Source organism: Bufo bufo, chromosome 11 (assembly GCF_905171765.1).
Source record: "Bufo bufo chromosome 11, aBufBuf1.1, whole genome shotgun sequence".
Classification (NCBI taxonomy): domain Eukaryota; kingdom Metazoa; phylum Chordata; class Amphibia; order Anura; family Bufonidae; genus Bufo; species Bufo bufo.
Genome location: NC_053399.1, coordinates 1,343,844 through 1,358,486, shown reverse-complemented (window position 1 = coordinate 1,358,486; position 14,643 = coordinate 1,343,844). Strand labels below are relative to the sequence as shown.

Genomic DNA, 14,643 nt, shown 5'->3' with positions numbered 1-14,643 from the left:
ACAGCGTTCACCTGACGGGGTGGATCATGTGATATTACAGAGCCGGTTGTTACGGACACGGTGATACCCAATGTGCCTATTATTACAGCGTTCACCTGACGGGGTGGATCATGTGATATTACAGAGCCGGTTGTTACGGACACGGTGATACCCAATGTGCCTATTATTACAGCGTTTACCTGACGGGGTGGATCATGTGATATTACAGAGCCGGTTGTTACGGACGCGGCAATACCCAGTGTGTCTATTATTATTATTACAGCCTTCACCTGACGGGGTGGATCATGTGATATTACAGAGCCGGTTGTTACGGACGCGGCAATACCCAATGTGCCTATTATTACAGCGTTTACCTGACGGGGTGGATCATGTGATATTACAGAGCCGGTTGTTACGGACGCGGCAATACCCAATGTGTCTATTATTATTACAGCCTTCACCTGACGGGGTGGATCATGTGATATTACAGAGCCGGTTGTTACGGACGCGGCAATACCCAATGTGTCTATTCTTTTTCTGTCCCAGCCAAGCATTACCCCTTCACATACTGGGTGTAGGATGATAGGGAAGCTGCACATACAGCCCTCTGTAGAGGGTTAACCCCAAAACTACAACCCCCAGCAGTCCCTGCTGTGAAGGTTTCTGTTCAGGTCATAGAAGGGATCCCAACATGGCGCCTGTCACCTCAGGGACACAGAGGCCCCTCAAACAATCCCCCGCGCTGGAGAGGAGACCCCAGGCGGCAGCATCCCGTCCGCTCTCTTTTTCCTCCCAGGAGCTGGCACTTACCCTCAGCCGCCATCATTTGAAGCAGCGTGCGTCACGTGATGTAAGGGAGAGGGAAACACACGGCGGCCATATTGCTACACCCTACAGGACGAGAAGCGCTACAGGCCGTGGAAGCCACATCCGGCCTTCATAACCACAGCAACTCACCTGCTCCACGATCCCGACCGAGACTTCCGCCAGAAGCCATCATGGCTGCCAAGTGAGCCCCTGACCCGGAACACAGCAGCGCACAGGTCAAAGGCCAGGATTACTGTCTCCAAACAGCCAATAGAAGAGCCGGTGGAGGGGGCCGTGCCGCAAGCAGCCAATGAGGAGACGCTGGGCGGAGCTCCGTGTCTTTCTAAGGTTGTCTATCGGTACTACACGGCATAGAAAGTGGCAAAATGCTGCAGGTCGGGCGGATCGTGAGGGTGAGTGAGCCGAAACCCCGGGGGCCCCGGAACGGGCGGCAATTATAGAGGGGGTGACCATTACTGGGGGGCAGTTATAGAGGAGGCAGAGGGGTGACCATTACTGGGGGGCAGTTATAGAGGAGGCAGAGGGGTGACCATTACTGGGGGGCAGTTATAGAGGAGGCTGAGGGGTGATCATTACTGGGGGGCAGTTATAGAGGAGGCTGAGGGGTGACCATTACTGGGGGGCAGTTATAGAGGAGGCTGAGGGGTGACCATTACTGGGGGGCAGTTATAGAGGAGGCAGAGGGGTGACAATTACTGGGGGGCAGTTATAGAGGAGGCAGAGGGGTGACAATTACTGGGGGGCAGTTATAGAGGAGGCTGAGGGGTGATCATTACTGGGGGGCAGTTATAGAGGAGGCTGAGGGGTGACCATTACTGGGGGGCAGTTATAGAGGAGGCAGAGGGGTGACAATTACTGGGGGGCAGTTATAGAGGAGGCAGAGGGGTGATCATTACTGGGGGGCAGTTATAGAGGAGGCAGAGGGGTGATCATTACTGGGGGGCAGTTATAGAGGAGGCTGAGGGGTGACCATTACTGGGGGGCAGTTATAGAGGAGGCAGAGGGGTGACCATTACTGGGGGGCAGTTATAGAGGAGGCAGAGGGGTGACCATTACTGGGGGGCAGTTATAGAGGAGGCAGAGGGGTGACCATTACTGGGGGGCAGTTATAGAGGAGGCAGAGGGGTGATCATTACTGGGGGGCAGTTATAGAGGAGGCAGAGGGGTGATCATTACTGGGGGGCAGTTATAGAGGAGGCAGAGGGGTGACAATTACTGGGGGGCAGTTATAGAGGAGGCTGAGGGGTGACCATTACTGGGGGGCAGTTATAGAGGAGGCTGAGGGGTGACCATTACTGGGGGGCAGTTATAGAGGAGGCAGAGGGGTGACCATTACTGGGGGGCAGTTATAGAGGAGGCAGAGGGGTGACAATTACTGGGGGGCAGTTATAGAGGAGGCAGAGGGGTGACCATTACTGGGGGGCAGTTATAGAGGAGGCAGAGGGGTGACCATTACTGGGGGGCAGTTATAGAGGAGGCAGAGGGGTGACAATTACTGGGGGGCAGTTATAGAGGAGGCAGAGGGGTGACAATTACTGGGGGGCAGTTATAGAGGAGGCAGAGGGGTGACAATTACTGGGGGGCAGTTATAGAGGAGGCAGAGGGGTGACAATTACTGGGGGGCAGTTATAGAGGAGGCAGAGGGGTGATCATTACTGAGGGGCGGTTATAGAGGAGGCAGAGGGGTGATCATTACTGGGGGGCAGTTATAGAGGAGGCAGAGGGGTGACCATTACTGGGGGGCAGTTATAGAGGAGGCAGAGGGGTGACCATTACTGGGGGGCAGTTATAGAGGAGGCAGAGGGGTGATCATTACTGGGGGGCAGTTATAGAGGAGGCAGAGGGGTGACAATTACTGGGGGGCAGTTATAGAGGAGGCAGAGGGGTCATCATTACTGGGGGGCAGTTATAGAGGAGGCAGAGGGGTCATCATTACTGGGGGGCAGTTATAGAGGAGGCAGAGGGGTGACAATTACTGGGGGGCAGTTATAGAGGAGGCAGAGGGGTGACCATTACTGGGGGGCAGTTATAGAGGAGGCAGAGGGGTGACCATTACTGGGGGGCAGTTATAGAGGAGGCAGAGGGGTGACAATTACTGGGGGGCAGTTATAGAGGAGGCAGAGGGGTGACCATTACTGGGGGGCAGTTATAGAGGAGGCAGAGGGGTGACCATTACTGGGGGGCAGTTATAGAGGAGGCAGAGGGGTGACCATTACTGGGGGGCAGTTATAGAGGAGTGACAATTACTGGGGGGCAGTTATAGAGGAGGCAGAGGGGTGACAATTACTGGGGGGCAGTTATAGAGGAGGCAGAGGGGTGACAATTACTGGGGGGCAGTTATAGAGGAGGCAGAGGGGTGATCATTACTGGGGGGCAGTTATAGAGGAGGCAGAGGGGTGATCATTACTGGGGGGCAGTTATAGAGGAGGCAGAGGGGTGACCATTACTGGGGGGCAGTTATAGAGGAGGCAGAGGGGTGATCATTACTGGGGGGCAGTTATAGAGGAGGCAGAGGGGTGACCATTACTGGGGGGCAGTTATAGAGGAGGCAGAGGGGTGACCATTACTGGGGGGCAGTTATAGAGGAGTGACAATTACTGGGGGGCAGTTATAGAGGAGGCAGAGGGGTGACAATTACTGGGGGGCAGTTATAGAGGAGGCAGAGGGGTGACCATTACTGGGGGGCAGTTATAGAGGAGGCAGAGGGGTGATCATTACTGGGGGGCAGTTATAGAGGAGGCAGAGGGGTGATCATTACTGGGGGGCAGTTATAGAGGAGGCAGAGGGGTGACAATTACTGGGGGGCAGTTATAGAGGAGGCAGAGGGGTGACAATTACTGGGGGGCAGTTATAGAGGAGGCTGAGGGGTGATCAGTACTGGGGGGCAGTTATAGAGGAGGCTGAGGGGTGATCAGTACTGGGGGGGCAGTTATAGGAGGCTGAGGGGTGATCAGTACTGGGAGGAGGCTGGGGGCAGTTATAGAGGAGGCTGAGGGGTGATCATTACTGGGGGCAGTTATAGAGGAGGCTGAGGGATGATCATTACTGGGGGGCAGTTATAGAGAGGGCAGAGGGGTGATCAGTACTGGGGGGCAGTTATAGAGGAGGCTGAGGGGTGATCATTACTGGGGGGCAGTTATAGAGAGGGCAGAGGGGTGATCAGTACTGGGGGGCAGTTATAGAGGAGGCTGAGGGGTGATCATTACTGGGGGGCAGTTATAGAGACTGATGGGTGATCATTACTGGGGGGCAGTTATAGAGACTGATGGGTGATCATTACTGGGGGGCAGTTATAGAGGAGGCAGAGGGGTGACAATTACTGGGGGGCAGTTATAGAGGAGGCTGAGGGGTGATTAGTACTGGGGGGCAGTTATAGAGGAGACTGAGGGGTGATCAGTACTGGGAGGAGGCTGGGGGGCAGTTATAGAGGAGGTTGAGGGGTGATCATTACTGGGGGCAGTTATAGAGGAGGCTGAGGGGTGATCATTACTGGGGGCAGTTATAGAGGAGGCAGAGGGGTGATCATTACTGGGGGGGGGGCAGTTATAGAGGAGGCAGAGGGGTGATCATTACTGGGGGGGGGGGCAGTTATAGAGGAGGCTGAGGGGTGATCATTACTGAGGGGTGATCATTACTGGGGGGCAGTTATAGAGGAGGCTGAGGGGGGATCATTACTGGGGGGACTGAGGGGTGATCATTACTGGGGGGCAGTTATAGAGGAGACTGAGGGGTGATCATTACTGGGGGGCAGTTATAGAGGAGGCAGAGGGGTGACCATTACTGGGGGGCAGTTATAGAGGAGACTGAGGGGTGATCATTACTGGGGGGCAGTTATAGAGGAGACTGAGGGGTGATCATTACTGGGGGGGACTGAGGGCTGATCATTACTGGGGGGGACTGAGGGCTGATCATTACTGGGGGGGGACTGAGGGCTGATCATTACTGGGGGGGACTGAGGGCTGATCATTACTGGGGGGGGACTGAGGGCTGACCATTACTGGGGGGGGACTGAGGGCTGATCATTACTGGGGGGGGGCTGAGGGCTGATCATTACTGGGGGGGGACTGAGGGCTGATCATTACTGGGGGGGGGGGGACTGAGGGCTGATCATTACTGGGGGGGGGGGGGCGGAGGGCTGATCATTACTGGGGGGGGGGGGGGACTGAGGGCTGATCATTACTGGGGGGGACTGAGGGCTGATCATTACTGGGGGGGGGGCCTGAGGGCTGATCATTACTGGGGGGGACTGAGGGCTGATCATTACTGGGGGGGGGGCAGTTATAGAGGAGGCTGAGGGGTGATCATTACTGAGGGGTGATCATTACTGGGGGGCAGTTATAGAGGAGGCTGAGGGGGGATCATTACTGGGGGGACTGAGGGGTGATCATTACTGGGGGGCAGTTATAGAGGAGACTAAGGGGTGATCATTACTGGGGGGCAGTTATAGAGGAGACTGAGGGGTGATCATTACTGGGGGGCAGTTATAGAGGAGGCAGAGGGGTGACCATTACTGGGGGGCAGTTATAGAGGAGACTGAGGGGTGATCATTACTGGGGGGCAGTTATAGAGGAGACTGAGGGCTGATCATTACTGGGGGGGACTGAGGGCTGATCATTACTGGGGGGGGACTGAGGGCTGATCATTACTGGGGGGGACTGAGGGCTGATCATTACTGGGGGGGACTGAGGGCTGATCATTACTGGGGGGGACTGAGGGCTGATCATTACTGGGGGGGACTGAGGGCTGATCATTACTGGGGGGGACTGAGGGCTGATCATTACTGGGGGGGACTGAGGGCTGATCATTACTGGGGGGGACTGAGGGCTGATCATTACTGGGGGGGACTGAGGGCTGATCATTACTGGGGGGGACTGAGGGCTGATCATTACTGGGGGGGACTGAGGGCTGATCATTACTGGGGGGGGACTGAGGGCTGATCATTACTGGGGGGGACTGAGGGCTGATCATTACTGGGGGGGGACTGAGGGCTGATCATTACTGGGGGGGACTGAGGGCTGATCATTACTGGGGGGGGACTGAGGGCTGACCATTACTGGGGGGGGACTGAGGGCTGATCATTACTGGGGGGGGGCTGAGGGCTGATCATTACTGGGGGGGGACTGAGGGCTGATCATTACTGGGGGGGGGGGGGACTGAGGGCTGATCATTACTGGGGGGGGGGGGGGACTGAGGGCTGATCATTACTGGGGGGGGGGGGGGGCTGAGGGCTGATCATTACTGGGGGGGGGGGGGCTGAGGGCTGATCATTACTGGGGGGGGGGGCTGAGGGCTGATCATTACTGGGGGGGACTGAGGGCTGATCATTACTGGGGGGGCAGTTATAGAGGAGGCTGAGGGGTGATCATTACTGAGGGGTGATCATTACTGGGGGGCAGTTATAGAGGAGGCTGAGGGGGGATCATTACTGGGGGGACTGAGGGGTGATCATTACTGGGGGGCAGTTATAGAGGAGACTAAGGGGTGATCATTACTGGGGGGCAGTTATAGAGGAGACTGAGGGGTGATCATTACTGGGGGGCAGTTATAGAGGAGGCAGAGGGGTGACCATTACTGGGGGGCAGTTATAGAGGAGACTGAGGGGTGATCATTACTGGGGGGCAGTTATAGAGGAGACTGAGGGCTGATCATTACTGGGGGGGACTGAGGGCTGATCATTACTGGGGGGGACTGAGGGCTGATCATTACTGGGGGGGGACTGAGGGCTGATCATTACTGGGGGGGACTGAGGGCTGATCATTACTGGGGGGGGACTGAGGGCTGATCATTACTGGGGGGGGACTGAGGGCTGATCATTACTGGGGGGGGACTGAGGGCTGATCATTACTGGGGGGGACTGAGGGCTGATCATTACTGGGGGGGACTGAGGGCTGATCATTACTGGGGGGGACTGAGGGCTGATCATTACTGGGGGGGACTGAGGGCTGATCATTACTGGGGGGGACTGAGGGCTGATCATTACTGGGGGGGACTGAGGGCTGATCATTACTGGGGGGGACTGAGGGCTGATCATTACTGGGGGGGACTGAGGGCTGATCATTACTGGGGGGGACTGAGGGCTGATCATTACTGGGGGGGACTGAGGGCTGATCATTACTGGGGGGGACTGAGGGCTGATCATTACTGGGGGGGACTGAGGGCTGATCATTACTGGGGGGGACTGAGGGCTGATCATTACTGGGGGGCAGTTATAGAGAGGGCAGAGGGCTGATCATTACTGGGGGGGGACTGAGGGCTGATCATTACTGGGGGGCAGAGGGCTGATCATTACTGGGGGGGACTGAGGGCTGATCCTTACTGGGGGGCAGTTATAGAGAGGGCAGAGGGCTGATCATTACTGGGGGGACTGAGGGGTGATCATTACTGGGGGGCAGTTATAGAGGAGGCTGAGGGGTGATCATTACTGGGGGGCAGTTATAGAGGAGACTGAGGGGGGATCATTACTGGGGGGACTGAGGGGTGATCATTACTGGGGGGCAGTTATAGAGGAGACTGAGGGGTGATCATTACTGGGGGGCAGTTATAGAGGAGGCTGAGGGGGGATCATTACTGAGGGGTGATCATTACTGGGGGGCAGTTATAGAGGAGGCTGAGGGGGGATCATTACTGGGGGGACTGAGGGGTGATCATTACTGGGGGGCAGTTATAGAGGAGACTGAGGGGTGATCATTACTGGGGGGCAGTTATAGAGGAGACTGAGGGGTGATCATTACTGGGGGGCAGTTATAGAGGAGACTGAGGGGTGATCATTACTGGGGGGGACTGAGGGCTGATCATTACTGGGGGGGGACTGAGGGCTGATCATTACTGGGGGGGGACTGAGGGCTGATCATTACTGGGGGGGGGCGGAGGGCTGATCATTACTGGGGGGGGGCTGAGGGCTGATCATTACTGGGGGGGGACTGAGGGCTGATCATTACTGGGGGGGGACTGAGGGCTGATCATTACTGGGGGGGACTGAGGGCTGATCATTACTGGGGGGGACTGAGGGCTGATCATTACTGGGGGGGGACTGAGGGCTGATCATTACTGGGGGGGGACTGAGGGCTGATCATTACTGGGGGGGGACTGAGGGCTGATCATTACTGGGGGGGGACTGAGGGCTGATCATTACTGGGGGGGGACTGAGGGCTGATCATTACTGGGGGGGGACTGAGGGCTGATCATTACTGGGGGGGGACTGAGGGCTGATCATTACTGGGGGGGACTGAGGGCTGATCATTACTGGGGGGACTGAGGGCTGATCATTACTGGGGGGGACTGAGGGCTGATCATTACTGGGGGGCAGTTATAGAGAGGGCAGAGGGCTGATCATTACTGGGGGGGGACTGAGGGCTGATCATTACTGGGGGGCAGAGGGCTGATCATTACTGGGGGGGACTGAGGGCTGATCCTTACTGGGGGGCAGTTATAGAGAGGGCAGAGGGCTGATCATTACTGGGGGGACTGAGGGGTGATCATTACTGGGGGGCAGTTATAGAGGAGGCTGAGGGGTGATCATTACTGGGGGGCAGTTATAGAGGAGGCTGAGGGGGGGTCATTACTGGGGGGCAGTTATAGAGGAGACTGAGGGGGGATCATTACTGGGGGGACTGAGGGGTGATCATTACTGGGGGGCAGTTATAGAGGAGACTGAGGGGTGATCATTACTGGGGGGCAGTTATAGAGGAGGCTGAGGGGGGATCATTACTGGGGGGACTGAGGGGTGATCATTACTGGGGGGCAGTTATAGAGAGGGGTGATAAGGTTGTGTCTGGGGGTGCGGGGGCTGCCGTGTGGCTGACCTCTGTTTCTTCCTCAGGCTTGCTCCAGGATCGGGCGTGTGAATTACTCCTCTGCGTCTCTGGTGGGTTCTGTGTGAAATGTCGGTGTACAGGTGGAGGTGACAAGTGCGCTGTTGGTCGTCGCTCCTATGATCGGACATTTTGGTGCCTCTGGTTTCTGGAAATGCTACCAACCCCCCCCCCCCCCCCCCCCCCCCCCCCCCCCCCCCTTTATCCAAATGACTGGTGTTCATAGTGACCACATTAACCTCGAGTACAGATCAGGGAGTGCAGAACCCTTCACCTGGGCTCTGCACACGCGCGGGGGGGGGGGGGGGGGGTTGTTAGGGTTGTCCCGATGGGCGACCTATTACTATGCCACTGCCAGGACTGAGCCTGCTGCTATTGTTCTCTAACTTATCTCTGGGTGGGAGATGCAGACGGAGGGGCGCTGGTTTGAGGTATTTATTAAGTGTATCCTGTGGTGCGGGGTTATCTGGGTCGCCCCGAGCAGGAGAGAGCTGCTGTTTTCTGCAGTTGGTAGATTTCTACATACTTGGAGCAGTATTGTACTGGCAGCAGTATTGTACCCAATGCACACCACCTTCTGGTAAGCGGTTCTCATAACTGGGGGCCGCCTTCCAGTATATGTCGCGGGTTACACATGAGGTGCGGTTCTTTTTCTTTTATCTCCTGGGGCAGGCGGGAGCCTGGGCTGTGGTTGGGGTGGAATTCTGATTTTTGCTCCGGTCTCTGTACACCTCTGATTCTTGGGGATACTACCTGAAATTGCCCCTGCTTGTGTCCTGGGTGTGAGTACTTCTGCACCCTGTTCTTCCATTCTCACTCTGGAGCCTGAGTGACCAGTTTTTCTTTTTTAGCCTCAGACCAAACTCTTCATAAATGGGCAGTTTGTGGACTCGGAGACTTCAGACTGGATCGACATCCACAACCCGGTAGGAAACGTTGCGCTTCTTTTGTGCGATGCCTCTGACTGCTGATGTTGAAGCCTCTGTCTGTACTGTTGCCAGGCCACGAATGAGGTGATTGGACGGGTGCCACAAGCCACACAGGGCGAGATGGAAGCGGCAGTGAGGGCTTGTGAGCAGGCGTTCCCAGCCTGGTCAGAGACCTCCATCCTGAACCGCCAGCAGATCTTCCTCCGCTACCAGCAGCTCATTAAGGATAATCTGGTAATTTGGATGGGGCTGGGTTACTGGGGGTTCTGCTGGTGTGAGGTCAGGTTCATGGTCCTTCTTCTCTGCAGAAAGAGTTGGCCCACCTGATAACGCTGGAGCAGGGGAAAACCTTGGCTGATGCAGAAGGAGATGTCTTCCGTGGACTACGTAAGGACGTGTGGCGGTGTCTGCTTCTGTAGGTGGCCATGATGTTGCTTGTAGCTGAGCTGTAACCTTCTCCTTTTGTAGAGGTGGTGGAGCATGCCTGCAGTGTGACCTCTCTCATGCTGGGAGAAACATTGCCCTCTCTGACCAAGGACATGGACACCTACACCTTCCGCCTCCCCTTGGGGGTGTGTGCCGGCATTGCTCCCTTTAACTTCCCGGCGATGATCCCTCTGTGGATGTTTCCGATGGCCATGGCTTGTGGGAACACTTACCTGATGAAGCCGTCGGAGCGAGTCCCCGGAGCCACCATGTTCCTGGCCCGTCTGCTGCAAGATGCTGGTGCCCCGAATGGCACCTTGAATATCATCCACGGCCAGCATGCAGGTGAGGCCACACCCCAGTCGTGGGGCTACCTGTGGATGGGTGCTGGATGATGGGGGTTACCTTTGTATGGATGTTGGGGTTGGTGGGGGTTGCCTGTGTATGGGTGGCGGATGTTGGGGGGGTTGCCTGTATATGGGTGGCGGATGTTGGGGGGGTTGCCTGTGTATGGGTGACGGATGTTGTGGGGGGGTTGCCTGTGTATGGGTGGCGGATGTTGTTGGGGGGTTGCCTGTGTATGGGTGGCGGATGTTGTTGGGGGGTTGCCTGTGTATGGGTGGCGGATGTTGTTGGGGGGTTGCCTGTGTATGGGTGGCGGATGTTGTTGGGGGGTTGCCTGTGTATGGGTGGCGGATGTTGTTGGGGGGTTGCCTGTGTATGGGTGGCGGATGTTGTTGGGGGGTTGCCTGTGTATGGGTGGCGGATGTTGTTGGGGGGTTGCCTGTGTATGGGTGGCGGATGTTGTTGGGGGGTTGCCTGTGTATGGGTGGCGGATGTTGTTGGGGGGTTGCCTGTGTATGGGTGGGGGTGCCTTCATGCAGCAGAGGGTACAATCTGGGTTCTGATGATGAGGACTTATATGTATGTTTTTGGTTTCTTTATTAGCTGTGAATTTCATATGTGATCATCCAGCTATTCGGGCAATCAGCTTTGTGGGGTCTAACCAGGCCGGAGAATACATCTATGAGAGGGGGTCTCGAAATGGCAAGCGAGTGCAGTCCAACATGGTACACTCTCTCATTGGTTGGAGGGTCTCCTGTAATCTGCTCCTCTAACCGCTTAATCTTTTGCAGGGGGCCAAAAACCATGGAGTGGTGATGCCAGATGCCAATAAGGAGAACACCCTGAACCAGCTCGTTGGAGCAGCATTTGGTGCAGCAGGCCAGCGGTGTATGGCATTGTCAACTGCTGTTCTTGTTGGGGAGGCTAAGAAATGGCTTCCTGAGTTAGTTGAAAAAGCAAAGAAGTTGCGAGTGAACGCCGGTAAGAGTCTTCCATCAAGAGTTTTTTTTTAGGAATATTTTGTGTGAAATGTGGTAAACTAAGCTGGCCCATTGCGCCAACCTCCAGCCAAGCATTGGACGTCCTGGGTTTATGGTGGCCCCTGTCAGGAGGACACCTTACACAAGCTCTTCACCCCATTTAGCTGAGCTCCTGCCCCTCACAATGTGTCCTTCTTGTAGGAGCCATGTCGTCGACTCCCCTAAACCCCAACTTCACCAAAATTCTCAAATTCAAATTTGAATCTGCAAATAAGTAATGTTGTATATGGGAGGTCTGCTAAGTATTGTAGTCAAATGTTAGACAGAGGGAGGGGGCTTCCTCTGATTAGTGCCCCCACGCCTGTAAGCACTTGCTATGGCAGCCTGCGACCCCCCCCACACACTGCTGTCAGAATGAGCCGCCTGCTAAGCTGTGCCTGATGGGCAGCCTGTAAAAATCCCGTGGACTCGCAGAAGAGCGCATGTTCCAAAAGGGAACTAAAAGTTAATGAGAAAATAAGAAAAAAAGACACCCAAAAGTATTAAAAAATCTATTCACCCCTTACCCAAATTTCCATATTGTAGGGGTGGGGGGTACAGTTTATTGGGTGAGGTGGCAGAAATCCAGAGATGTGTTTGGTTCTGTGGGTTGGTAGTGGAGTCTCGGAGTCCACACCCCTGGTCCAGTACAGGTGGCCCCCGGTGAGGTCAGCTGCCACAATCGCTGAGGGATACCGCAATCCTGAGTGTTTGGGGGGCCTGGTGGGCATCACGTGGGCAGAGTCGGGAGGACAGCTGGACCGTATCCCCTCAATGTATTGCGTGGTCTGAGACCCCAATGGGGTGCATTGGTCACAGCTAGGAAGCTGAGTGAAGCCGAACACCGACCTAGAGGCGAGTTAGGGAAAACCTCTGTATAGTCTAGCCGGGCGATGTGACGCTGCGACTTCACCGCGCCAAGTGACGCCAAACTTAGAAGTGTGATGAATAACGACCCGCCTAAACCCCCTTTGTGTGAGGCAGAGAGCTATCCTTACAATATATTTACATAGATCTCTAAATAATAAAAGATCATTGGTGTCGCGCATTTAAACAGTGTCTGAACGATTAAAGTAGAAAACGACTGCGCCGTGAAAGACGTCACAAAAATGACAAAATGCACAATTCGAAATTTTTTTGGTAACCTGGCTTCTCCCAAAAATCGACTAAAAAGTGATCAAAAAGTCATAATGGTACCAAGAAAACGAAAGTCTACCCTGCAAAAAAGAAGCCTTGCACTGCTCTGTGGACGAGACCATACCTCCGTGCTCGCCATGTCTCGCAGACACCATAAAAATAAAACCATGGCGAAAATGTGCAATGGTGCCTTCATAAGGAAGTGTGAACAGAAAAATGATGGGTCTTTGGGAACGCAATGCAATTTGTCCTGGTCCTTAAGGGGTTAAGCAGCGGTGAATGCTCCTAGGCTCATTTTTTGTTTTTGTCACATTCCAAGAAAATAAAACAACAGATTTAGCATGAGATAAGATGGCAGTGTACGCGCTGCATACGGAACTGTCGAGCGCCAGTCTCCGCCCACTTGGCAGCTATGCATCTGAGCGGGCAGTCTTCTCATCTAGGGGTTTCCCTAACTGTGAACAGGGTCGGAGGGGTGAGAACGGCTCTTTTCCCTGACTGAGGTGCATTCTGTTCCAGGTGACCAGCCAGGGGCCGACGTGGGGCCCCTAATCAGTAAAGAGGCCAAGCAGCGGGTGTGCAGCCTGATTGACAGTGGCGTGAAGGAGGGCGCCGCGCTGCTGCTCGATGGCCGCAACATCAAAGTGAAGGGTTATGAGAACGGCAACTTTGTGGGGCCCACAGTATTGGCGGGTGTGACGGTAAGTGCCCTCCTTATATCTGTTCATGGGTGATGGTGGCGCGATGACTGACTCTGGTGTGTGATGCTTCTTGCAGCCAGACATGACCTGCTATAAGGAGGAGATCTTTGGACCAGTATTGGTGGTTCTAGGAGCTGACACTCTGGATGAAGCGATCGACATTGTAAATAAAAATCCATATGGAAATGGAACAGCAATCTTTACCACAAATGGAGCCACAGCCCGGAAGTACACTCACCTGGCAGATGTGGGACAGGTGGGTACATGGGAAGGGCGACCTGTTCAGACACCCTTCGGCTGCTCATGTCAGGAATACTGCCGATGGGGGGGACACGGAGTGGGTGATGGCATGTACTAGTGACATGTCACATGGGTGCCCCCATCCATTACCATTATTCTGCTCTGACCTCCCTTTTCTATGCATTTGACTGGCAGAGCGTCGCCGCCTCTTCTGTTGGTCACATTTCAATAATACATTTTTCCAAATTAATTTGCACCAAAGAGAAGGCACAACTTCTGCCGGGATCCAGGGCAAGGACTTTCCTCGACAAACCTTGTAATGTATACCCATTAAATGATCCTTGTCTGTACTGACGTGACGGTGCTGCCCAGCGGTGCCAGCCTTGCCGGAGCTTTACATGTGGCGGATAATGTGTAAATTCACCCTGTGACTGGGGTGAAATCCACTGCTGCGGGTTTTTTCCACATTTTGATAAGAATTCTGAGATTCTCGTCCACTTTGCTGGGACTGTACAACGCTGTGGATTTGCCGCACACAAATCTGTAACCGCTAATCAGTCAGGTGTGGACCCAGCCTAAAGCGTCTGTCTGTGTTTGGCCTTGTAGATCGGTGTGAATGTGCCCATCCCAGTGCCGCTGCCAATGTTCTCATTCACTGGATCTCGTGCCTCTTTTCGGGGAGACACCAACTTCTATGGCAAGCAGGTGAGGGGTTACTATGTTAATACGTGGTGAGGCGCCTGTGAATCCTGTGCCTCATTTTACTTTTTTTGTTTCAGGGGATTTATTTTTACACGCAGTTAAAGACGGTAATTTCTCAGTGGAAAGAGGAGGACGCCACCGTAACCAGTCCAGCTGTGGTCATGCCGACCATGGGCCGGTGAACAGCACGGGCCGAGGCCTTTTACAGTGGACTCTGAATGTCAGGCCCATAGTGATCTGTGAGATTTACAAGGGGAATAAATGTCTACATTTGTTGACTGTCTACGCTTTCTGACCACTGCACCACCTGGTTGTCAGTAAGTGCCACCTTCCTGGAGGAGCCATCAGCCAGCTCCGGGCTCTGAAGCGCTGTTTACTGTATTGGGGCACCCTCACCCATATGCCCAGCGGCTCTCATCCACTCAAGTTAAGCTGATAATATGGCAACTTCTGGTTCCAGCACTCTCGGCGAAGGTGATATAATAGCCTACCGAGAAATGAATAACGCCTTTCAGGGCGCAGACAT

At 54.9% G+C, this 14,643-nt stretch overlaps 2 protein-coding genes across 3 annotated transcripts in view; one reads left to right on the top strand and one right to left on the bottom strand.

The window, feature by feature from the left end:
* The window catches only part of LIN52 (lin-52 DREAM MuvB core complex component), a 40,093-nt gene extending 39,089 nt beyond the window's left edge, over window positions 1-1,004 (bottom strand). The window contains exon 1 of one of the 2 annotated variants that reach the window (XM_040412355.1): window positions 937-1,004. In XM_040412355.1, coding sequence (XP_040268289.1) covers window positions 937-979 — 43 coding nt within the window. In that variant the 5' untranslated portion in view covers window positions 980-1,004. The other variant, XM_040412356.1, reaches the window with a different exon arrangement.
* An 89-nt stretch (window positions 1,005-1,093) lies between these two features.
* Window positions 1,094-14,396, top strand: ALDH6A1 (aldehyde dehydrogenase 6 family member A1). The gene is made up of 12 exons (XM_040412330.1): window positions 1,094-1,199; window positions 8,627-8,671; window positions 9,470-9,544; window positions 9,620-9,781; window positions 9,856-9,934; window positions 10,016-10,318; window positions 10,922-11,043; window positions 11,110-11,299; window positions 12,994-13,175; window positions 13,252-13,431; window positions 14,022-14,120; window positions 14,195-14,396. The coding sequence occupies exons 1-12, from the start codon at window positions 1,173-1,175 to the stop codon at window positions 14,297-14,299; spliced, it is 1,569 nt and encodes a 522-aa protein (XP_040268264.1). The 5' UTR covers window positions 1,094-1,172; the 3' UTR covers window positions 14,300-14,396.
* The last annotated feature ends 247 nt before the right edge of the window (window positions 14,397-14,643 follow it).